This window comes from Capra hircus, chromosome 22, assembly GCF_001704415.2.
Source record: "Capra hircus breed San Clemente chromosome 22, ASM170441v1, whole genome shotgun sequence".
Taxonomy (NCBI): domain Eukaryota; kingdom Metazoa; phylum Chordata; class Mammalia; order Artiodactyla; family Bovidae; genus Capra; species Capra hircus.
The window spans coordinates 47,055,125-47,079,426 of NC_030829.1; the positions used below are offsets into that span (position 1 = coordinate 47,055,125).

At 44.9% G+C, this 24,302-nt stretch overlaps 1 protein-coding gene and 1 long non-coding RNA gene across 3 annotated transcripts in view; one reads left to right on the top strand and one right to left on the bottom strand.

Annotated features, from left to right (window-relative positions):
* The window catches only part of CHDH (choline dehydrogenase), a 102,311-nt gene extending 80,186 nt beyond the window's left edge, over nt 1–22,125 (top strand). For both annotated transcript variants that reach the window (XM_018067041.1, XM_018067043.1), the window contains 5 exons: nt 380–509; nt 1,403–1,537; nt 18,870–19,012; nt 19,486–19,588; nt 20,334–22,125. In XM_018067041.1, the coding sequence (XP_017922530.1) occupies nt 380–509; nt 1,403–1,537; nt 18,870–19,012; nt 19,486–19,588; nt 20,334–20,752 (930 nt within the window). In that variant the 3' untranslated portion in view covers nt 20,753–22,125. The remainder of the gene's footprint in view (nt 1–379; nt 510–1,402; nt 1,538–18,869; nt 19,013–19,485; nt 19,589–20,333) is intronic.
* LOC106503444 lies at nt 1,657–18,861 on the bottom strand. Its single transcript, XR_001297126.2, has 3 exons — nt 17,603–18,861; nt 14,124–14,318; nt 1,657–2,708 (listed from the first exon to the last, which is right to left on the bottom strand). It is a non-coding gene; the product is annotated as an uncharacterized LOC106503444 (long non-coding RNA).

Genomic DNA, 24,302 nt, shown 5'->3' on the forward strand with positions numbered 1-24,302 from the left:
CACTCCATATCTCTGCACTGTGCTGTTTTCCACTTAGCAGGGTGTAAGGATTGTCCTGCATCCCATGCAAAGATCTGGCTCACCACAGGCTTTAAACTGCTCGTTTGGATGCTTGCTTCCTTTATCTCATTTAAGCACTACAGTCCTTATTTCAGGATCATTACTTTCTGGCTATGGCAGAAAATATCGGAATATTTATGCTCACACCCACCCTGCACCCTGTACCTACCCTTCCGCTAGTGGCGCCTTGAGCATCCGCTTCCTCCCCCTGGGCCTTGAGCAGGATCCCTAAGTGGTCATGCCAAGGCCACCTTCTCGGGGTGCTGATGGGCTCTCCTGGAAGGGAAGCATGACCTGCGTGGCCCCCTGCCTCTTCCAGGCTTATGCCAGCAAGGAGGTGATTCTGAGTGGAGGTGCCATCAACTCTCCACAGCTGCTCATGCTGTCGGGCGTGGGCAATGCAGACGACCTCAGGAAACTGGGCATCCCGGTGGTGTGCCACCTTCCTGGTGAGCCCCCTTCCCCACTGCGCTCCAGAGGTGTCTCTGCTAAATAAAACTGCTTATTATATTTTCTTAGCATGGAGTGGGGAGGGGACAGGAGTCAGGGCTCCTTAGAGCTGTCAGTTTCTTCCCACGAGCCTGAAGCCCCCCATTCTCACTGGAACATCCCCACAGGGAAACCTCAAGTCTCCGTGTTGCCTTCCTCCCGTCCCCAGCCGTCCTGCCCCTCTCAGCAGCTAAGCCCCTCTAGCAGGGAGCATCTGCCAGAAAAGCCCACGGGGCCAGGCTCAGGTGGGCCAGCAGGGTGGCCCTTTGGGGAGAGGGTCCAGGCCTTTGTGTTTTCCATCCTCAAGACTCACCAGCCATCCTGACATGCTTTTCGTATTAAGATGGTTCTCCCAGGCCTAATATTTCTTCCATTTCTGATGCTTTTGGGGGCCTGGCCCAGTCCCTCTTGCCCTCTCTTACAAGCTCCCAGAGGGCTGGAGGCTTAATTTTAAGAGGCCTGTGAAAGCGCTGGTCCATGGCAGTGAACTGCCCAGTGTCCCCTTGAGCTTGGATGGGCTCAGCATGGCACTTCCCTCCTTCCCCAGCCAGGGGCAGCTCACTGAGCAGTGCCAGCTGCAGGCCTGGGGGGAGGACTGCTTAGCAGGAAGGCACCTATGTGGTTACAAGGTGGTACCCGGGGAGCGAGGGGCAGGGGCAGGCAGCTCTAGCAGCATCCAAGAGGGCCAGACGCAGCTGGGAGTGCGGGAATGGGGTTACTGGGAGTGAGCAGGAGCTGGCCTGGCAGATAAGTGGATGAATGAAGAGAGTTTTCAAAACCAGGGGGATGTTGAGAGGCCAGCCAAGCAAGCCCCTTTGGGAGATGTTTTCCTAACCATTCCCTCTGGTTTCAGGAGTTGGCCAGAACCTCCAAGACCACCTGGAGATATATATCCAGCAGGCATGCACCCGCCCCATCACCCTCCACTCTGCACAGAAGCCCCTGAGGAAGGCCTGGATTGGCCTGGAGTGGCTCTGGAAGTTCACAGGTGGGTGTGCTCATCCATGACTTTGGGAGAGATGGTCTGTGGACAGCACAGCCTCCCTGTTGAGGTACCTAGCACAGGCTGTGGCTCCAGGTTTCTGGTTCAAAGCAGAACTATGCCATTCATGTCAGCTCTGTGAGCCTCAGTTTTCCCATCTGCAAAACGGGGATACACAGTTCCTGCATGGAAGGCTGGTGTGAGGACCAGACACCACACATAAGACTTGCCCGAGGTGAGTCTCCGCAAGGGCTGGCGCTGCTCCTCCTGCCAAATGGATGGGGATGGACTTGTCCTGGACATGGTCGGGGCCCAGGGGCCTGGAGAAAGGGCAGTTGATGCTGGGCCACAGAATCAGCTTCCATCTCAGCATTTTCCATTTGGTTTCTAGCTGAAATCTTACTCATTCACTCAGCACGCAGTCCTCACACCCCTCTGTTCCAAGCTACATGGTGAGAAGTGCTAATAAGGGAGGCTTTCTTAGAGAGGTTACGCTCTAGTGGAGACAATGGACGGAAATGAAGTAACATGCTCAGCTTTAAGTACAGTGAAGGAGTAATCAGGGTGTTAAACTAGAGATCGGTGGCGTCGGGCCTGTTAGGCAGGAAGAATGCAAGCAGAGGCCCTGGGGGCAGGCGTTTGTGTTTGAAGAACAAATCTGTTGGCCCGGGAGACTGCAGTGCTGTGAGGAGGCTTTGGTGCAGGCGTCGCAGGGCCTTCCAAGGCCCCAGAGCAGGCTCTCGGAAATGAGTTGTCAGAGGGGACAAACAGGCTGACACAGCAAAAGACTTTATTGGGAAGGGGCCCCTGGGTTGAAGAGCAGCCAGGGCTACATGGCTCACGGTCTCAGGTTTCAAGGTAAGGAGTTAGTTTCTGGGTTGCCTCTGGGTGGTCGTCTTGCTTGGCTGATAATCTGACTCGTGGTTCTTGCTGGTGATGCGCACATCTCTCAGCCAGAGTGGATTCCAGCATGGAAGATTCGTGGAGGTTGATGTTTCCTCCCTCTTTCGGCCCCTCCCACATTCTCCCAAGAGGTATGTTACCTCTGCTGTTGAGACTTCTCATTTTATGTGAATGCCTCTGAAATTGTGAAAATTACTAATATTACTGCTGTTGATATTTGACGTTCTGTATGCATCTGAGTTGTCAGAATATCGTCATGGGATTCCAGGTAGACCTAGGAAATGTTGTGGGAAGAAGGTTATATTTACCCCTACAAATACATTACAAAAAGTAAAGTTTTGCTTCATGTTGAGTGTATATCCTGCGAACAGTGAGACTCAATAAACAAAATCTCCCATAATAGCAAATAACTGCTGCGATAGAGAATATATAGCGGAAGTGTACAACTACGTTATCGTGGAGGACAGTGTGTAGTGATGAGTTAGCTAGCACAACACCTGTTAATCCACCTATTGTAAAAAGAAAAATGAAGCCTAGGGCTCATTATTATTGCAGGAGATCATTTGATGTTACCTCCATGAAGGGTTGCTAGTCAACTACATACTTTTACTCCAGTGGGAACAGCAATAATTATAGTGGCTGATGTAAATATATTTGTGTGTCAACATCTATACTGCTGGAACATATGGTGAGCTCATACAGTGACTCCTAAGAATCCAATTGATATTATGGCTCCTGCTATACCAACATATCCCAAAGGCTCTTCTTTCCTGAATAATACAATATGCAAGATTATTCCAAATGCAGGTAAAATCAGAATATAGACTTCAGGGTGTCCAAAGAATCAGAATAGGTGTTGATACAAGACTGGATCACCCCCTCCTGCCTACTGAAACAAAAAATTGTGTTTAGGGTTTGGTCTGTTAATAGCATGGTAATCCCAGCTGCTAATACAAGTAATGCTAATAGCAGCAATGAGATGGTTGGATAGCATCATCAACTCAATGGACATGAGTTTGAGTGAACTCCAGGACATAGTGAAGGACAGGGAAGCCTGGTGCACTGCAGTTCATGGGACTGCAGAGAGTCGGACACGACTTAGTGACTAAACAATGACCATAGCAACGATATAGCTACAATTAAAACTGGTCACACAAAATAATGGTGGAATATAGGGAGTGGTTTTCTAATGGTAGTAAAATTAAAAGTACCTAAAATTGAGGAAATACCCGCTAGATGTAGGGACAAGATGGTAGGTCTGCTGAAGCTCCAGTGTGAGCCACGTTTCTGGCTAAGGGTGGATATACAGTTGAGCCTGTACCAGCATTGGCTTCAATTATTGATGATGATGCAAGTAGAAGTAGGAAGGAGGCTGGACGTAATCGGAAGCTACATTATCTCCACAGGGAAGGGCTATGTCGGGTGCCCCAGTCGTTAGTGGCACTAGTCAGTTCCCAAAGCCTCCAATTACAATACACATAACTATAAAGAAAATTATTACAAATGTCTGGGCTGTTAAAACTGCACTGTAAATCTGATCATCTCCAAGCAGTGTTCCAGGTTGGACTAATTCAGCACAAATTAACAAGTCCCAAGCATCAGATAGTAAGTATAACTTACCAGTATTTTTATGGCCAATTTAGAATAGTCAGTGGTTTATGAATACAAGATAAAATGGCTGAGTAGGCATTAGCCTGTATATCTAAAGATGGGGTGGAGTCCTCTTTCTGCCTAGTCCTGTGTTGAATCTCGCTTACCGAACTGCAGATTCAGAGAGTACAGCTTCAGTTCAGTTGGGGCTTCTCCTGCACCCCCACCTTTTTTTTCTTTCCTGGCAGCAGGAGAAATAGGGAGAAGTAGACTGCAGCCAGTTGACTAGGGTATTTACTTGTTAACTGAAAGTTTTGTGGGAAATGTAATCCCACCAATCCAGTGAGGATTTAGCTTAATTAAAGTGTTTGATTTGCATTCAACGGATGTAGGATAGAGTCTTGCAGTCTTCATTTAGCAGGAATTAAGTAAATACTTGCTTAGGGCTTTGAAGGCTCCTGGCTTGTATAACTTCAATTCCTAGTCCATTACTGAAAGGATTGGTGTAAGAGGTAAGATTATTGTGGACAATATGATTACTGTCGGCAAGAAAGTTGTTTTATAAAATCAAGTTGTCATTTTATTTTTATATTATTTATGGAGGGAAATATAGTTAGTGCTGCATAATATGCGAGTTGTGTGTAGAAGCAAGGTTGAATAACTGTGATAGCTATTAGTGTGGGTAAAATAATACTGTTATTTTCTTGTTATTTCTTGAATGATTATTCATTTTGGCATAAATCCTGATAGTGGTGGAAGACCTATTGATAATGGTGTGATGAGAATGGAGGTTGTAATAATGGGTATTTTGTTTTATGTGTGTGATAGTGTGGTGGTGACTGAGCTGTAAATGAATAGTATGAATATGGTAAGTGTTATTATAAAGTATAGGTTTAGGATTGTTACAGTTGGCTTATGCAATATAATGGGTCTTACCCTACGTGAGCAATTGATGAGTAAGCTGTAATTTTTCATAGTTGGGTTTGGTTTAGTCCTCCTCATCCTCCAATTACAATAAATAGTATAGATATGGATAGTACTAGGTTTAGGCTGATACAAGGTGAGATTTGGAATAATACTGACAAGGATGCAAGTTTTTGTCATGCTAGTAAGATTAAGCCTGCTGTTGATGAGATACCGTACGTAACTTCAGGTACTCAGAAGTGGAATGGAGATAGTCTTAGTTTTTATTTTCCTATTTGCAGCTTTCTTTATAGGTAACTGACACATAAGGTATAAGTTTAAGGTGTACAACATAATGTACACTAGAAAATGATTATCACACTGAGGTTAGCTAACACACCACCTCACATAATTACCTTTTGCGTGTGCTTCTGTGTGTGCGCGTGCGTGCATCGAGAGCATTTAAGATTTACTCTGTTAGTAACTAACTCTGTTAGTAACAGTCTTGTCAGCTGTAGTCACCCTGCCGTATGTTACATCCCCAGAACTTACTCATCTTAAACTGGGAGTTTGTAGCCTTTGACCAGCATCTCATATTCTCTCACCCTGTAGCTGCTGGCAGCCACTATTATACTCTGTTTCTGTGAGTTCAACTTTCTTAGATTCCATGTAGGTGTGATATACAGTATTTGTCTTTCTCTGATTTCTTTCTCTTATCACAGTGCCCTCAAGATCCATCCACATTGTCACAAATGGCAGGATGCCCTCTTTCTGGTGACGGAATGCCGCTTCACTGGGTATATGTACGCACCACAGTTTCTTTGTCCATTACCCCACAGGGGGCCTTTCGGGGGTTCTGTTCCTTGGCTCTCGTGAGTGGTGCAGCAGTGACCACAGGAGCACAGGGATCTCTTTGAGATCCCCCTGTCGTCTTTCAGATGCAGACCCAGGAGTGGGATTGTTAGGTCATGTATAGGGTAGTTCTCTTTGTAACTGAGGAACCTCCATCCTGGTTTCCATAGTGGCTGCATCAGTTTACAGTCTTGTCAACAGTGCAAGAGGGTTCCCTTTGCTGTGCAGCCTCCCCACTACTTATCTCTTGTCTTTTTGATGAGAGTCATTCTAACTCGTGTGAAATGGTTCAGCAGTCCTCCTTTTGCTAATATACATCCCTCTTTAAAAAAAAAAAAAAAAAAAAAAACTTTCCCTTTTCTGTTGGAGTACAGCCGATTAACAGTGTTGTGATAGTTTCAGGTGAACAGCAAAAGGACTCAGCCATACATGTATAGGTATCCATTCTCTCCCAAACTCCTCTCCCATCCAGGCTGCCCCATAACATTGAGCAGAGTTCCAGGTGCTACACAGTAGGTCCTTGTTGTAGGTTAGCCATTTAAAATATAGCAAAGTGTACATGTCAATCCCGAACTCCCTAAGAGATGGTCCTAGTTTTATGGTTAGAGCTATTGTTTTTACTCTAGATGCTGTTGGAGTGCAGGTTATTATAATAGTGCATTAATCACAGTAAAACAAGTTAGTGATAATGGCTATTGTAAGTAATATTGATGTAGTGACTTGGGTTAGAAAACATTTAGTGGATGCTTCTCTAGCTCATGGGTTACTTTTTTTATTATTATAGTGGGAATGAAGTGAAGTGAAGTCGCTCAGTCGTGTCTGACTCTTTGTGACCCCATGGACTGTAGCCTACTACGCTCTTCTGTCCATGGGATTTTCCAGGCAAGAGTACTGGAGTGGGTTGCCATTTCCTTCTCCAAAGGATCTTCCCGACCCAGAGATCGAACCCAGGTCTCCCGCACTGTAGGCAGACGCTTTACGTCTGAGCCACCAGGGAAGTCCTAGTATTATTTACTTCAAAATCAAGTCAGGTAAGTAGTCAGTGGGAGCTGATTATTACAGTTGTGCTTCCTGAGATAATGGTTGTTAGGGTAATCAGAAAGATGATGGGATTTTATTAGTACAGGAAGGATATAAACCAACATTTTCAGGGTATGGGTGGGCCTGGTAGCTCACCTTACTATAGAATATAGTGTAATGTGGTAACACAGAGAAGTTTGAATTTTTAAGGTAGGTTCAATTCCTATGATTCTAGAAATAAGATGGTTTAAACCTCTATTATGTACTCTATCAAAGTAACTCTTTTCAAACATATATCTTACGTTTGTGATGCTTGATGTTATTATAATAGGGACTGAGACGTATCCTGTGCACAGGGCTAGCATTGACAGTAGGAAGTTTTTCCAGAGTAAATGGATTAGTTGATCATATTGGAATCGAGGGCAGGATGCTTGAACTCATAGGAAAGCAATTGTTAGTAATAAAGTGTTTTGGTAATAAAGTTGGTTGTGTACAATTCTGGTAAGTAGGGGTTATGGAACAATCCCAGAAATAGGATGATTGAGAAAATGTCTCATATTGTTGATGATAATGTTGGTGTATTTTGCTGAGGAAAATGTGGCAAATGGGCCTGCTGCATATTCTACACTGAAGCTTGATACAAGTTCAGATTTTCCTATTAAGTTGAATGAGGCTTTGTTAGTTTCTGTAAGAGTGGAAAGAAATCATATTACAGCTAAGAGTCATGATGGGAAATTGTTTTGTAGATACTTTTGTGCTGTGATGAAGGCTGAGAAAGGGTAAAAGACTCATTTCTCAAGAGGACTGATAAAAGAATAACTGCTAGTGTTGCTGCTTCTGAAGCTGTGCTGTTGCTCACAGGGCTTCTCCGATTACTGCATGTTTAGAGTTGGAATCCCATCAGATCATAAAATGGAGTATACAGCATCCAGCTAGGCTTGATATTGTTAATTGCGAACACAAATACTCCTCCTAGATACATATTAATAAGGGGTCTGGGTTGGGGAATTCATATGGTTAGGACTAGGATTGGTGCAGTGTTAAATGTGGAAATTCAGGATGTAGCTGGTTGTTGCGGTTCTTTAGTAAATAATTTGACTGCAACAGCAGAGGCCTGTAATAGGCCACCTGGTCCTACAATATTTGGCCCTTTTTGAAGTTAAATATAACCTAAAAATTTTCATCCATTTAATGTTAGGAACGTTATAGCTAGAGGAATGGGGATAAGTATTAAGATACTAATTATAAACATTTTGTTAGAGGATTTGAACTTCTAGTTATAAACGTTTAAATTTTATGCAGTTAAGCCCTGCTACCTTAACAAACCCTGGTTTCAGGTATTATTTTTTATGTATTAATTAAATTAGGATTATATATTAATTGATTTTAAGGTGCTTTTTAAAGTGGGCCTTTATTTCTCTGTGCTTTCATACTTGAAGAAATATATACAAGATAGATACCAACCTGGATTACTCCAGTCTGAACTCAGATCACTTAGGACTTTTTACCTTTTATAGCCCTTACACCATTGGAGTGTCCTGAGCCAGTATCAAGGTTGTAAATTCTGATGTTGGTATGAACTCTAGCACAGGACTGTGCTGTGACCCCTAGGGTAACGTGTTCCATTGACCAATTTTTTTGATCAGTAAGTGATAATGTTTTGACTGGCAAGTCTAGACTGTCATCACTCAGAAGATTTTCTTTGTTTTCTGAGGTCACTCTAATCAAAATTATCAACCCATATAAAATTTTGTTATCCCTTGGTGGTTTAATTAGGTGTTGGGGGGTTAATTAAGCTCCACAGGATCTTATTCTGTTATTCCTGCCTCCTCATGGGAAGGTCAGTTTCACTAAGAGACAGTAAAACCCTCGAGTGGCCGTTCATTCAAGGTCTTATGTAGAAAACAAAGATTATACTACCTTTGCATGGTCAGGGAACTGCGGCTGTTTACCAGTTGTCCCTGGGCAGGCAGTGCCTCTAATACTAGCTAGGCTAGAGGTGACGTTTTTGCCAAACAGGCGGCGTTTGTGTTTGCCGAGTTCCTTTGACTTCTTAAAACCTTTCCTTGAGTGTATGCCCGTGGATTAACAGTGCATTTCCTTGGCTTAACAGTGTGTTAGTAGACAGTTCAGCCCAAATCACTGGCTCCGATGGCAAAGGGTCTGCCTGCAATGTGGGAGACCCAGGTTTGATCCCTGAGTTGGGGAGATCCCCTGGAGAAGGGAATGGGAATCCACTCCAGTATTCTTGCCCGGAGAATCCCACGGATAGAAGAGCCTGGCAGGCCCCAGTCCACGGGGTCAGAAAGAGTCGGACACAACTGAGCGACTTTAACACACACACACCGTGAATAATTTAATGTTGAGTTATATTTATATACTGTTAATATCAGTATTTTATTAGTTACTGATATAAACTTATGAAAGGAAAAATACTTCTTGTTACTCATATTATTACCTCTGTTGGCCAACAGATTAGTCCACTATGAATCCAGGAGTTGATTTGCTTGTTACTGGTATTAAGGTAAAGTTGTTATTGAGCTTGAATGCTTTCTTAATTGGTGGCTGATTTTAAGCCCACTCTGGTGGTGTTTGTCTTTACTGTATCCATTTCTAAAAAGCTGTACCTTTTTAGATTAACATTTAAAAATACATTAACATTTCCTTTTTTTTTTTTTTTGGTAATTTTTAAAGTTGAACTGAGACTCTTTTCCTAGACAACCAGCTATCAGTAAGCTTGTTAGGCTTGTCACCTCTACTTAAAAATCTCCTCACTATGTTGCTACATAGATGCGTTTGTTCTAATAAACTGTTAATAAGTAGCTCATCTGGTTTCAGGATATTTAACCTCTCTTTGTTAAATGTTTGCTAGTTAAATAATTATGCAGAGGTACAAAGGGTAAACTTAACTTTTTGTTCCTGTAAGGCTTCTTTCGTCATTCCCTTATGGTACTCTCTCTATAGCAATCAGAAGATATTTTAACTTTCTATCTCCCATACTTGAAAGAAAACCTTCCTTCAACATTTAGTCTCCTCATATTAGTGGATCTGGAGAAGGGGTGTTGGGCTAGATTTAGTTCAACATAGTCATACATGGTGAAAGCTCCTAGGTATAAACTAGGAGCTGTATTTGAGCTGTGCTTTGATTTATCTAAGCACAATTTCCTGTATGCTTCCTTTCCTACGACTTGTCTCCTCTCGTTATTAGTGTTTACTAATAGACTATAGGAAGTTCTTATAACACGTAAGAGAGTGATGGGTGGTATGTTCATGCTTCATGGCCTTACTCAGTTAAGTACTCTCTTCTTAATTTACTGCTAAATCCTTTGGTTTTTAACTTTTCATTAAAACTTTTTTGTGTAATGGAGAAATAGAAAATGTAGCTCATATCTTCCCACCCCATAGGTTACATCTTGTTCTAACGTTTTTATGTATGATAATTAGGCTTAATTTTATTCCTTTTTAGGGTTTGCTGCAGAGGGTGGTATATAGGCTTAGTTAGCAAGGGTTGCTGAGGTTTATCGATTATAGAACAGGCTCCTCTAAAGGACCAGCAAGTCCTCTGAGTTTTAAGCTGTTGCTAGCAGTACTCTAGTGAATAATTTCATCTTGTAATTATTTGAGTTTAGAACTAAGCATAGAGTATCTAATCCCATTGTGTAGTCAGGAAATACAAAACTCGCCTTTATAGTCTGTTTTTATTTTAGTTATGACTTTTTATGGCTTAGTTAAAATTTAACTTTATTTTATATCACTGTTAATTTGAGTTAACTATATGACTGAAGCGGCTGGCACAGAATTTACCAACCCTACTTAACATAACTTAGTTGTACTTTGTTTATGGCTTACTTTTTATCATTGCTGTTTCTTGTGGGGGTGTGGCTAAGCAAGTCTAAGTTATGCGCTACTAATATTTTGCTTAATGCCTGCTCCCTTTAATCTTGGTGATTTAGATTCTCACTGGGGCACAGATGCTTGCATGTATGATTTTATTAAAAGTTAAGAGAAAGTCTGGAAGCAAACCTATGTGTTCATGGAGTTGGCAAATGCATCTGGGCATTTTCAGTGCCTTCCTTTAGATTTTAAGCTACATTAACAAGCTGTTTTTACATAGTGAAATAACATATACATGTAGTTGTTTTATGTGGTTTCTGTTGGATTTGTTGATAAAATTTTCATGACAGTGGTCAATAGATCTAGGGAAATGTCTGTCTATATAGACGGGAAACATCTAGGTAGTTTATTGGTATGATTGGGGTTTATTTTCTAGGCCTAATTTTGAGCATTAAGTTACTCACGTTTACTGAGTAGACAACTAATTCTATGTATTTACATGTTTTTGCCTTGTTTTGGCAGGATTACTTAGAGCATGGGATTTAGCATTGGGGGTGGTTAAGGGGGGTTGTTAAATAGGCCATGTACTTGTTTGATCCGTGTACATGTGGTGTGTGTACATTTCCTTATGTCCTGAACTCGTTGACTGAAAGACACCTTTTGATTGATCATATTGGTAAATAATATTCAATTAAAGTCCAGCTACAATTTATTTGACTGTGTTAAGGCCACAACTGAGTCACAGCATCCCTTAAAAAATTGAAATCACAGTTATATGTGAGCATGCGCTGATTAGTCCATCAAGATGTCTTATTTAAGTGGAAAGAGGTGGGCAGTTTTAGGTGAGATGGTCCTGAAGTGAGGTGACATGTCTCATAAAGTTCATTAGCAGAAACCCCCACAAGTCACGGGCCTGCAGAGAGAAGAGGGGCCGCTGCCAAGCAGACTGGTGGTTTTACACAGTTTGCTGATTAAGCTTGCAATCGATGTTTGTGCTGACTAAAATTGATTTGATTTAATGTGCTAAAAATGACTCGTAATATGTGCTATGTACTGTCAATAAGATAATGTACATGCTTAGAAACATGGGGTAAATAATGCATGTTATAACACGTATAAACATTATGTATGTACATATTCATGTCGTAGTGAATATATGCACAGTACATAGTTTATGGTAAAAAGAGGTTATTTTAATACTCACAGGTACTTAATAATGTTGTAAATGTCCCATAATGAAATATCAGGGTATACTGTAGGTAGAATTTCAGCTTTGGGTGGAGGTGGAACTTCTTCCCAGAGAAATGTGTTATTCTCCTTTGCTGGTTTACAAGACCAGGATAATAGACACACTGCAAAGATTTCTCATTTTAGGAAATTATTTTTCAGTGATGTTAGTTATTGGCGTTAGAATTAGAAATATAAAATAGATGCTAGCTGACAATAATGAAGGGGTGTCTATGCGTTGTTCTCGAATTCATGTTAGTGTTAAGAGGTCTGCTACTAGTACTCAAAAATAGGCTTTGGCTGAGAGGATGAAATGTTACGCTTTGTTCCTTGGATGTATGGAGCACTGGGAAGAGTGCTGGAACTAAGTCTGAAAGGATTAGGGCCCACACCCCTGCTAGTTTACTGGGGACTGAAAGCAGGACTGTGGTGCAAATACTAAGTCCCCCTCTGGCTTGATAGGGTGTGTAGTTATCGGGGTCTCCTAGTAAGTCAAGCACCAACATTAGTAGCATTAGAACTCCAATTAAGGCACTTGAGATGTCTTTGATTGTATAGTAGGGGTGAAGGGGGATTTTGTGTCAGATGAGATTCCTGTGGGGTTTTTAGATCCTGTGTTGTGAAGGAATAGTAAGTGGACAGCTGTGAGTGCTGCAGTAATGAACGAGAGACAATTGTTCACATTCCGTTTTATTCTAAGAGTCGCTTTATCTACTGAAAAGCCAGCTCAGACGCTTTCAATGAGACTTATGCTGATACATGGAATAGCTGCGAGGAGGTTAGTAATAACTGTTGCCCCTCAGAACGATTTTGTTCTCAAGGTAAGACATAACCTATAAATGCTGTGGCTATGACTGTAAATAGGTGATTCTAACAAAGTGCAGTTTCTAAAAAATTATAGGATCCATAATAGAACCCTGATCCTACAGGAAGAAACAGGCAAATACAAATATGCAGGCTCTATTTCCATGTAGATATAAGGTAACTCACCTGTAGTCGATGTGTTGGCTAGCTAACATTAACTGCTGCTGCTGCTAAGTCGCTTCAGTCGTGTCTGACTCTGTGCGACCCCATAGACGGCAGCCCACCAGGCTCCCCCGTCCCTGGGATTCTCCAGGCAAGAACACTGGAGTGGGTTGCCATTGCATTCTCCAGCTAACATTAACTAGGTAAGTATTAATGATAAGAAAGTGGTTATTGTGTTTGATGTGTAATGGATTGCTAGAAATAAGCCTGTTAATATGTGTAATGCTGAACAAATGTCCCGTGGGAAGAGCAATAAATGCATTGTTAATAATTTGTATTAATGGGTATGATTTTCAGATGATGGTGATTGGTGTTCTTATAGTTGAATAACGATGATTTTTCATGTCATTGGCCATGGTTTGAGTCCATGTGAGAATAATGATAACATATATTTAAGTTCTATTTTTATAATTTGTTTTGTGGGGTTTTCTTCAAAACCTTCACCTATTTATGGTGGACTTGGGATGATTGTGGGTGGTGGTTGTAGGATTGTGTTGAATTTTGGTGGCTCATTTTTGGATTTAACAGTATTATTTATTGGGGGGATGTTGGTTGTATTTGGTTATATGACAGCTACTGAGCAGTATCCTGTGAGTCTCTAATGAGTTTTCAGTGGCATTTTATGTTTTAAAAGGTGAGAAAGAGATTGTATTTAAGTTTCACAGACTAGGGGGCTGAGTGATGACAGAGGTGATTCTGGCGTTTTTAGTGAGGAGGCTGTGGGAACTGCAGTGTTGTAGAGTTATGTTCTTGATTAGTAATTGTTACTGGTTGGCTATTGCTTATTGGTGTTGTATTTATTATAGAGGTGACTTGTGGTGACTAGATACAGTTATGCTATGGTGAGGGTAGTGAGGAATGAGAAAATATAGTTCTGTTAGGCCTTTTTTGATACTAGTGTAGAAAATTTTAGTTGAATGAGGGAGGTGATTTGTGGTAAAATACTCTCGAGTCCGATTAAAGCTAGGAGGGATGATGCTCATATGCTTCTTCCCATATCTGGAGTTACAGTATGACCATCACTGATCTCATATGGAACTATATATCGTCACCTTATCAGAGGCTCAGTCACACATTTGGTAATGTAGGAAAACAATTTTGTAAAACAGGCAACATAAACAATACAGCTCGCAGTGTTAGTAAGGTCGTAAGTAAAAATTTAAGAACTTCCATTAGGTGCAGCCCAGCCTATCTCAGTTCATCTGACTTTGTCTGTCTCTTCTATACCAGCCCTTACCTTTTAGGGAAGTTGTATATTGGCGTTGTCCACAAGGCCCTCCGCCCAGTTTCTGGCTGGTCAACCCTAGTATGGTGTCACTGTCCCCAGCATGAGGCAGCCTTTAAGTTTAAGTGACCATACCTGGCGTTAACTTCCTGTTGTAGATCACGGAGTGTCCAATCTTCATCCAAAAACAGATTACTAAAAATTAAGCTTTAGAAAGAAACTTATAGTGTTTCAATAATTCAATTAAACTTTGCAGCAATTAACATAACAGTAAGGAACTATCTGAGAAGTGAGTCTTAGTGAACACAGACCTCAATAAATAACATTAGAATTTGGTATACACAGAAGTCTTTCTAAAATTACCCTCATTTTTATCACACATAGCCAAATCAAGATATCTTGATTTAAAATAAAGTCTGATTAATTGATTAAGATAGCCTCGCTAGGCCAGGAAAGCCACACCATGGCCTTGTCACAGATTTAGGTGAATTCCTCCCTTTTTGAGGTCCGTAAAATAATACCTTGAGATTCCTGCACCTAATTGGAGGTGGCCTTCCTAATTTATCTGATAAAGCTGCTGGGAACCTAAGAGTTTCCAATCTCTAGAGGAATTAGGTACAGAGAAAGAAGTGTTTCAGTTCTGCTTACAGAGGTATAATTTAGCAAACTGCTGTAAGTCATCATAATTAGTTGTGGGAAGGTTTTTTTTTGGAAAACACATATTACAATCTAGTGATGTTTCAGACTTTAAATTTTGATATTTGGAAAGTTTGTCAAAAGGTTTCAAAACACTTGGTCAAATAAGATCATACATCACTGTAAGATAATACTTACTCCTCAACCAAAGTGACAAGAGATCGCAAAAGTGAATACACAGTGTGTGGAGGAGGGGATGGGGCAACTGAGAGCAGCACTGACCCATCTCCAGGGCCGTGTGTGCAGTGGCTGGGGGCAGCTGCAGAGCACGGGGCTCGCTCAGTGCTCTGATGGCCTAGAGCGTGGGAGGGAGGGCTATACGCATACAGACAGCTGATTCACTTTGTTGTACAGCAGAAACCAGCAAGGCATTGTAAAGCAATTTTCCTCCAATTAAAACTTTAAAAATAAATACAGGGCAGGGGGAAGCAAATACAGATCCCATACCAGGTGGTGCTAGTGGTAAAGAACCCGCCTGCCAATGCAGGACACGTATGAGATACAGGTTTGATCCCTGGAAAGATCCCCTGGAGGAGGAATTAGCAACCCACTCCAGTAATCTTTCCTGGAGCATCCCATGGACAGAGGAGCCTGGTAGGCTACAGTCCATGGAGTTGCAGAAAGTTGGACATGACTGAAGCGACTTAGCATGCAAAGGCACAAAAACTCACACAGTCTGTTATCAAAAGCAGCATTCCAAGGAAACTTTGTCCTCTTAATAGAGAAAACCAGTCTTGTACCAACCTACTTTTAACAACAAAATTAACTTTATTTTAAACCTAGCCAATCCTGATGATCCACAAACCCTCCATTATTTTCTGTATCCATATTAGCCTGTCCTCCATTTTCTTCTTCATTGAGAAACAACCAGCTGTAAGAGTCACTTTCTTTTCCTTTAATAAAATGGAATTCCATTCCTCATAACTTCTTCACTGACAATGCATATCCTCTTTTCTCACTGTATACTGAAATGCTTTTTTTCTATTAGCTTTAATTACACATTTAAATTAGAGTGCTGAACTCTTTAAAAACCTTAATTTCTAGTGAAAAGTAAGAGGTAAGCAGTTATGAATTATCTTTTACATTAGGATTCTGTAGATCAGTGAACATAAATGCTAGTGATAATTCCTAAAAACATTTGCTTTCTTACAGAGAACATATCAGGATGACACCAAACATATTCATTAATCATCCTAAATACCTTTAGTTTCTCTGTTTATTAAGGTTAATAATGGATGTTTCAGTGTCTTATTTGGTAATGACTAGCTATTCAATAAATGTCCATCACTTAATTTAGAACAACTCTAAATTTCAGGCAAACTTTCAAATATCTAGAGAGATTATCCTTAAGTAGACATTCCTACAATATAATTATTCCTAAGACGTTCATCCAAAAGCTCTTATCTTGCTTTCATTTAACTCACTTATAAAATTTCCTTATGCCACGTTACTTTCCTTGCTGACAAATTTGTAATAGATGTAATAAGATCTTAATACCTTTATTTATACCTTGGTTTGCTGCTGCTGCTAAGTCGCTTCAGTCGTGTCTGACTCTGTGCAGTCCCATAGACGGCAGCCCACCAGGCTTCTCTGTCCCTGGGATTCTCCGCACAAGAATACTGGAGTGGGTTGCCATTTCCTTCTCCATACCTTGGTTTAATACAAGTCATATAACTTGATGACTCTAAAGTCATATCTATTTAAATTAACAAAGTTTAAAACCAGATATTAATCTATTTCCCAGTTCACACGAACCTGAAATTAATTCTTGCCAATTCTTTTTTGTAGTTTTGAAAATTTATATAAGAGCTTAATTTTCTTAAGTAGAGCTCGTCGATGAATTAATTTTGATAATACCATCCAAAGGTAAGGAGATTATATATATACACAACCAGAGATCTCACAGGTTCATTTTCTAAACTTAATCATGAATTGGGTATTATAAAACTCACTAATTTATGAATAATGGTTGGAGTAAGTATAGTTTAGAAAGGTTCCCCACCCACCCCATCTATCTCAGGAAAGAGAGATAATCTAGATAAAAAAGGACCCGGGCCCTCAGGATCTGTTACCGCACAGGGTGAGAAAACCAAGTTCTCCTAGAAGGAATTGACCTCAGGGTCAGAATTCTCAAGGACATTGTATCAAGCTTGCCTTTTCTAACTGTATATGCAAAAAGAACCAGTTTTGGAATTTTCAAGAGTTTCACCTAAACAGGTTTTCTCTGGAATCTAAAGAATATTCTGGCCACACAGTGTTATAATAAAATATCCTTCTTTTAATCACAGGCTCATAGCTAAAACCTTTTAAGTCAAGACAAATTCTCCCAAGAGGGCCCTGCAATGGAACAGAACCAGAATTTCCTATTTCAGAAGGCAGAATGGCCTCACAGATCACAAGACAGAACATAAAACAGGCACAGCTGTCCTAACCAGACACTCCCTTAAATTCCAGATTGAAGGTTCTCAGAAAACCTTCTACAGAGATGCAGAACTTCCGATTTGAGTTCTGACCAACAGGAACTAAGGGGTGGCCTTAGAGGTCTCCTGCCACCTGCAGACACCCAGGTGTGACAGGACGTTCCCCCTGAGCTTACAGGAAGGGAGGATGGGAACTCAGCCTTACCAGAAACCAGATACCGGATAACTCAAGGTCCCTGCCCACAGGTGATCAGGCTCCAGTCCTCAGATAACTTAGGCTCTTCCACTAGACTTCTGCATCCAGAACCAGAGCAAGAGAGTAGGATAGGAGGAAAGGGAAGGGAAAACAGGCCAGTGAAGTCTCTCGTTCCTTACCTAGTCAGGAAGTTCTGGCCAGTCCACATCAGGAGGAGACCAGGGACATTTAAAGGGTCCAAGCGCTGGCTGCTGGGTCCAGTCCATCAGCAGGCAAGCTGATCCCTGATGGTCAGGATGTCAGTCATAGCAAAGAAGAGATCCTACCAGTCATTTGTTGCAGGAAGGAGGACCCCTTCTAGGGTCTGAGACCGAACCACCTGCCTTGGCCAGGCACATGATGACCACTTGACTCAGGAGTCTCACAACAGGAGGTCTCAATAAGGAACACGGTGCTGCCACTGAAAAATAACCAGGAGGATTCAGGAGAGGGGCCAAAAGTGGGAGGAGAAGACCAGCCTCCCAGAATCCTTCACTCTGGTTGAGTGGATCCTTCAATCCTTCAGCATCTTGGTTGAGAGATACAGATGCCACCAAGCGGGACCCAGAGTCAGACTATGGGCCAAGCAAAATGATTGGCCAGAGACGACCCCAAAACTAACCCTATTCCGAGAAAGCCTGGGACTGCGAACCGCGTGGCAGAGCAGTTCTCCTGGGCTCCCTTAGCCTGCTGCTCTGCAGCCGGGGTTGGGGGTGTGGTCCTTCCCAACAAAGGCTTCTGCTCTGCCAGCATGTGTGTCTCCTCTGTCGAGTCACTTCCAAGAGTCAGATAAGAGCCTACTGCTGGGCCTTGGAAGGGGATCCCCCTTCCTGCAACAGTGGGAGATTGGATCGAGGAAGGACTTGACCTTGATCGCAGTCTGTGTGTGATGGGCGGGCTGCAGGAGGCACAGAGGTAGGCTGGGCACCAGCCACCACCACTTAGGTGACGTGGGCTTGGATGGAGGTTGGGGTGGGTGGTAGTGCCGAGAAGGTGGGCTGAAGTTGATTTTGGAGCCGAAGATGGAGACTTTCTAACAGATGTGGTGCAGGGTGATGGGGAAGAGTATTTTCTGACTTTTGACTTGCAGTGACAGTAGTGTAGTATAGTCGGGGGTGGAGGCTGGGGCAGGTTTGGGACGCCCATGTGACATCAAGTCCCACAGTCGCGTTGGCAATGAGAGAGTCGGGAGGGGGGCAAAGCTGAAGCCTCTTGGCATGGAGCTGATACTGAAAGCCATGGTGCTGGGTGGGCCCACCTGGGGAAAGAGGAAAGTTGAGGACGTGGGTCTAGTAACTGGAACACGGGCCAGCCAAGATGAGGAGGAACTACCTACGAGAGAGGAGTCTGACCCACCTGCCATGCCAGGACTGCTCTTCTGCCTCACCATCTTCTTCTGATCCTCAGGGTATGGCGCCACAGCCCATCTGGAAACAGGGGGTTTCATCCGGAGCCAGCCTGGAGTCCCCCATCCGGACATCCAGTTCCATTTCCTGCCGTCCCAGGTGATCGACCATGGGCGGGTCCCCCCGCAGCAGGAGGCTTACCAGGTGGGCAGGCGGTCTCCCCATCACAGCAAGGCCTTCGGGGTGGGGGGCCTGAAGTCTGTGTCCTGCTCTCCACCTGCTCAGTGTCTGAGGGGAGAGAAGCAGGGTGGGGAGTCAGAGTGAGACAGGCTGCATGGTGCTCAGCAAGGCTGACCTGCACCCAGCCTGGGCCACCGGCTCTGGGTGCTGAGTACTAGAAATGGACAGAGAGGCCAGCTCTTCCCAGGGAGTGCCAACCCTGAACATTTCAAACAATCAGGTATAAAGCCAGGAAGCAAGAGCGATCGACTGAGGTGGCTTGGTGCCTTGATTTGGGGAGGGGGCGGGGGTGAGGTTAAGATGCACGGTAAATGCCAAAATGCATCTGCTTTCGGTTGACTTTGGATGTCTAGTCCCACCCCACAGGAAAACAGGGCATCTCTAAATGACTACGTTGGGGGGTGACCGGGGTCACTGCTTCGTCTGGGCTCTTCCAGGTGCATGTGGGGACCATGCGGGGCACAAGCGTGGGCTGGCTCAAACTGAGAAGTGCCAACCCCCACGACCACCCTGTGATCCAGCCCAACTACCTGTCAACAGGTAATTCCCCAGCCGCTTTTGCTTTGCCCAGACCTGAGCTTGTTGGGTCACTGATAGACTGAGTGAATGAATGCCTTTGTGGGTTCATATTTGCCTGGAACCTTAGCCCTGGAGCCCACTTTTTGAGCCACAGTCACATTCTGTCCTCCATCCACCCCCTTATCCTGGGCTGTAAACCTGCACGTGCTGCCCTGCAGGGCCCTGAGTCACCACAAGTGGCCCCAGGATGGCACTCAACACAGATTTGTAGCTTTCAGAACAGCCTACCAAGAGATGCACAGAGCTCTGGCTGTGTATAGACAGCTCCTAGAGCATTTTTCCTACTGTTCCTGGGAGCATCTTCTAAAAGCAAATTACATCTCTGGGCCCATCTGTACACACACCGCCAGAATGCCGCCCCCACCAGGCAGGGTTGGCCCAAGGATACTCACAGGGCACTCACAGCCACGCTGTGGCAGAGGCAGGGCATGCAGGCTTATCTCCATTTTGCAGATGAGAAGGTTCAAATCCTTGATTTAAATGAAGGTCCTCTGTCCGTCTAGGATGCTGTCTGGGCTTCGTGGAACTCTGCTAGGTTATGCTGTCACTGCTGCTGGGTAGGTGACAGGCAGCCTGGTGGCTCAGACCTCCACGTCCTTGAACTGTGTCCCCTTGGGCAACTTCTTGAGTCTCTCCAAGTGGAGAATCTTCCAGCAAGGCCAGCATGGTAAGAGGACATGTCTCACCTGTTTCTTCTCCTCAACAGAAACTGACATTAAAGACTTCCGCCTCTGTGTGAGGCTGACTCGGGAGATTTTTGCACAGAAAGCCCTGGCACCATTCCGGGGGAAGGAGCTCCAGCCGGGAAGCCACGTCCAGTCGGATGCTGAGATAGACGCCTTCGTGCGGGCGAAGGCGGACAGCGCCTACCACCCCTCGTGCACTTGCAAGATGGGCCAGCCCTCCGACCCCACGGCAGTGGTGGACCCACAGACCAGGGTGCTCGGGGTGGAAAACCTCAGGGTGGTTGACGCCTCCATCATGCCCAGCGTGGTCAGTGGCAACCTGAACGCCCCCACCATCATGATCGCAGAGAAGGCAGCCGACATCATCCAGGGGCGGCCAGCACTCTGGGATGAGGGTGTCCCAGTCTACAAGCCCAGGACCCTGGCCACCCAGCGCTGAGGTCAGCCCTGCCCACGAGGGCCCAGCACAGCCCTTGATCCATGTGGACTTTCCTGAACCTGTCTGGAGCATTATCGTCCAGTGGCTGAGACTTGGATAATCTCCTAAGAAATGGGACCAGTACTGGTTAATGAACTGGCCTCTTCCTTACCAGCATGTCCTTGCAGGCCTTCTGGGGCCCCTTCTCCCTGCCTCTGGGCAGGACAGCAAAGGGGAGGGGAGGCTGGTGCAAAACGGGCAACTCCTGGCAGGTCCTTGTCGCGCGCTCCGCAGCGCTCTCCAGTCCAGGGTCCTGCCGCCTTCCAGGGTCCGGCTGGGGGTTGGGGATGGTGGGTCCTTCCCAGGCTCTGTCTGGAGGCAAGCCGGTCCAGGAGCAGGGAGCTTGCACAGAGCCCGGGGCATCCTCCCCGTCTGGCTGAAAGCTGCACCAGAGGCCTGGAGTGAGGGAGCGTGGAGCTCAGCTGGGATGTGTGACGAGCCTCCAACATGCTTGGGCAGAGGAAAAGCTGCCTGCTGGAAGAAACAGGCTGCTGCTTTCTCTGCTGCTTCCTGACTTCACCCCCAGAGGGAGACAGGAACTGGTGTTCAGCTGGGTCCCTCCAAGGGGCTTATAGGCCACCTCTACGATGTTCTTGTTCTTCCTAACACCATCAGCCTGGCTTCAGGAGTCTGCAGGGTCTCTTTACTACCATGGGTTTTAGGATTTAGCATTTTCAAAGATCTTCCTGTTGCCAGGAAACCTAGAAACCCAGAGCAGACCTGTACCCCAGCCTGCTCTGCGCAAAGCCCGGGGAGACGGGGACTGAGCAGCGGTCACGGCTGGCTAATTCTCATTCTCCAGATGTCGCCAGCAACAGACCAGGTGGGAGCCACACCAACGGATAAAGCAGTCAAGTAGAGCTATGATCCTCATCCTGAAAAAAAAAAAAAACGCAATTGATTTAAAGACAAATGAATTGGCGAAGATTTGAGCTTGGGGGGAAAACAAAGTAACATTTAAAACAGATCTCTGATCTTTAAACTTCAACTCAATAAGGCAACCCCATAACTTACTTTTGAACGGAGATGCATTATCCAGACTGTTGTTACAAGGTAATGAACATGGGGATGCGTTTTGGATTGATTTTTCTGACTATATCCAGAAGCCCCTGTCTGGCAAGAAGAAAGGGAACTCCCGTTTGGAAACCTGCCCCACTGGACCCAGAATCAGAGGGAAGGAAGATGGAACATTCCAGGCTTTAACCCAGATCACAGGGGGTTGAAGTGCCTTGGAGGCCCCACGGTTGAGAAAGATTTCTAGAAAGGTGGAAAGAAGAAAGCCATCACACTGGCCTGCCTTTAAAAATGTTAGAGTAAAATCTCATTTGATCTTACCTGTGTCTTTATTTTCTGTTCCAGCGGAGGGTCGAGAGAGAAAATTCTGTCTGTCAAGAGACGTCTGTCTCCTAGAGAGGCCCCCACCTGCCCACAGGCCTCCTCTGGGTCTTGGAGCCGCTGGCAGGGGTGAAGGGCCACAGGAGGGTGGGTGCTGACCCCCGCTCTGAGGGCCACGAAGTGACACCTCCCAGCCTGTGACTGAACTGACCCGCTCTGGGGGGGCATGGCAGGTGACGTGGCCATTCAGACCTGCATTCTCTGGTGCCTTTGGCCTCTGAGACAGCAGCTGATAGGCTGGTGTGCGGGTGTAGGTGAGCAAAACTGCATGGGGAAGGGGGGGCCCGTACTGTGGGGCACCGAGTCCCCTCTCCTGCTCGTTGCATACCATCACACAATACTGCTGCACACACAGGTATATTTCACAGGAGAAAAGCATGAGTGTCATATAGCCGACACCCAACGGGAAACTGCTATTGGGGTCCAGACCTCAGATAGAATATTCTATCTGAGGCAGCTGCCCCCTCGAGCCCTAAGTGCTGGCTGGCCGGGCAGAGTGGAGCAGTGGCCCGTATCCTAACCACCAGCTGTCTGAAGGGTCCAGCGCCACAAAGGAACCGTTGCCTGCAGAAAGAAAGGGGGCTATTGGCTGAGGAGGCCAGAGGGGAGGGAAGTACCGACCGGAATCAAGGAGGGTGAGCCAGTCAGGCAGGCCCCAAGGGCATGGAGGGCACTCGGCCTCTAGAGGAACTGCGAAGACATCTGTTCAGCCCCTTAGCAGAAAGCCTGCAGTGCCCCCCGAACAGGAGAACATACATGTCCCAGAACGGTTGACAGAGCCTAACAGAAGCGGTATATGTGCCGATGGGCAGGCTCTGCGGAACACAGACCCCACTGAAGAAGCCCATGTTTGAACCTCTTCATCAGCAAAGGATTCCTCCTGGTGGAGTAAGAGCCAGACACCGAGCTAGAGCAGGTGTCCTGCCTGCAGGTGACCACCAAAGGGTGGGTCCCAGAAGGGGGGCTCTGGCACCTAGACACACAGCCCGTGTGCAGGCTGCCGGAGTCTTTTCCATAAATTCAAATAGAGTCTCCTTAGTCAAACCATGCTCCTCCACCCAAAGGGCGTGTCATAGTTCCGCTAACAACTTATCATCAGATCACATACCTAGGCACCCTTCTCTTAGAAACCAGAAACACACACACACACCTTTCTCTGCTAGCCCTGTCTTGAGACCCAGGCAGCCTCCCATGGCCTCTCCTGCCTCCATCCCCACAGGGCGCCCTCACGGCCACGCTCACTCCTGTTCTCTGCTTGGAAGCGAGGGCCTCGGGCCTGCCTCTCTTTCTTGCCTGCTCTCTTGGATCCCCAGTAGAGAAGGAATATCATTTTACAGAAATAAAAGCTTTTTCCACAAATGAAGGCGTAGTTGGAGTCTTGTTTCTGAGTCAGGAGAGGCTAATAAAGGAGCTTGGAACTCCGTGTGAAACTAACAGCTTTCAGAACAAACTGACCACCATCCTAACAATAAAAACCTTTGCAGCAAAACAGGCAATGGGCAAAGACACTTAGGACTGTGAAGCATAAACAGCACAAAATAAACTGCTCTGGTTTTTCTCACAAGCGTGGCATCCAACATAAAGCGGTCCATCAGACGTGTTAAACCCATTCTGGGTGCACCAAGAAAGCTTCTAGGGCCTACACAAGCTGCCCGTCCCAGCCACCAGTTGATTCTGAAATATTTCAGAGTCAGGCTGGGAGGTGCTGTGTGGCCCAGATGTCTGGATGGAAATCACAGAGACCACATTTAACGAGGTTCGTGCTTGCCATTTCCGTTTTGTGACATTATGGACAACACGTGGTGAAAGAGACTTCATGTACTATTCCTGGGGACAACCCCAAGACGACTACTTTTTTAGGGGATGAGAGGGGAACTAAAAAGAGACATTTAAAGTTTCCTGAAAGAAAAGAAACCATGTTCTACAACCTCAAATTTTTCTTAACAAAGAAAAATTTAATGTCAGACGAGCAGTTGAACCAGGTGTAATGCAGACAGATATTAGGAGTGGTGCAGTCTGTAAAAATGCCACGTTAAGCGCTGACTAGCAAAGTCACTGACTATGCCAGGAAACTCAGTCTTGGTAGGACAGTTTAGGACGAACAATGGGAAGCCAC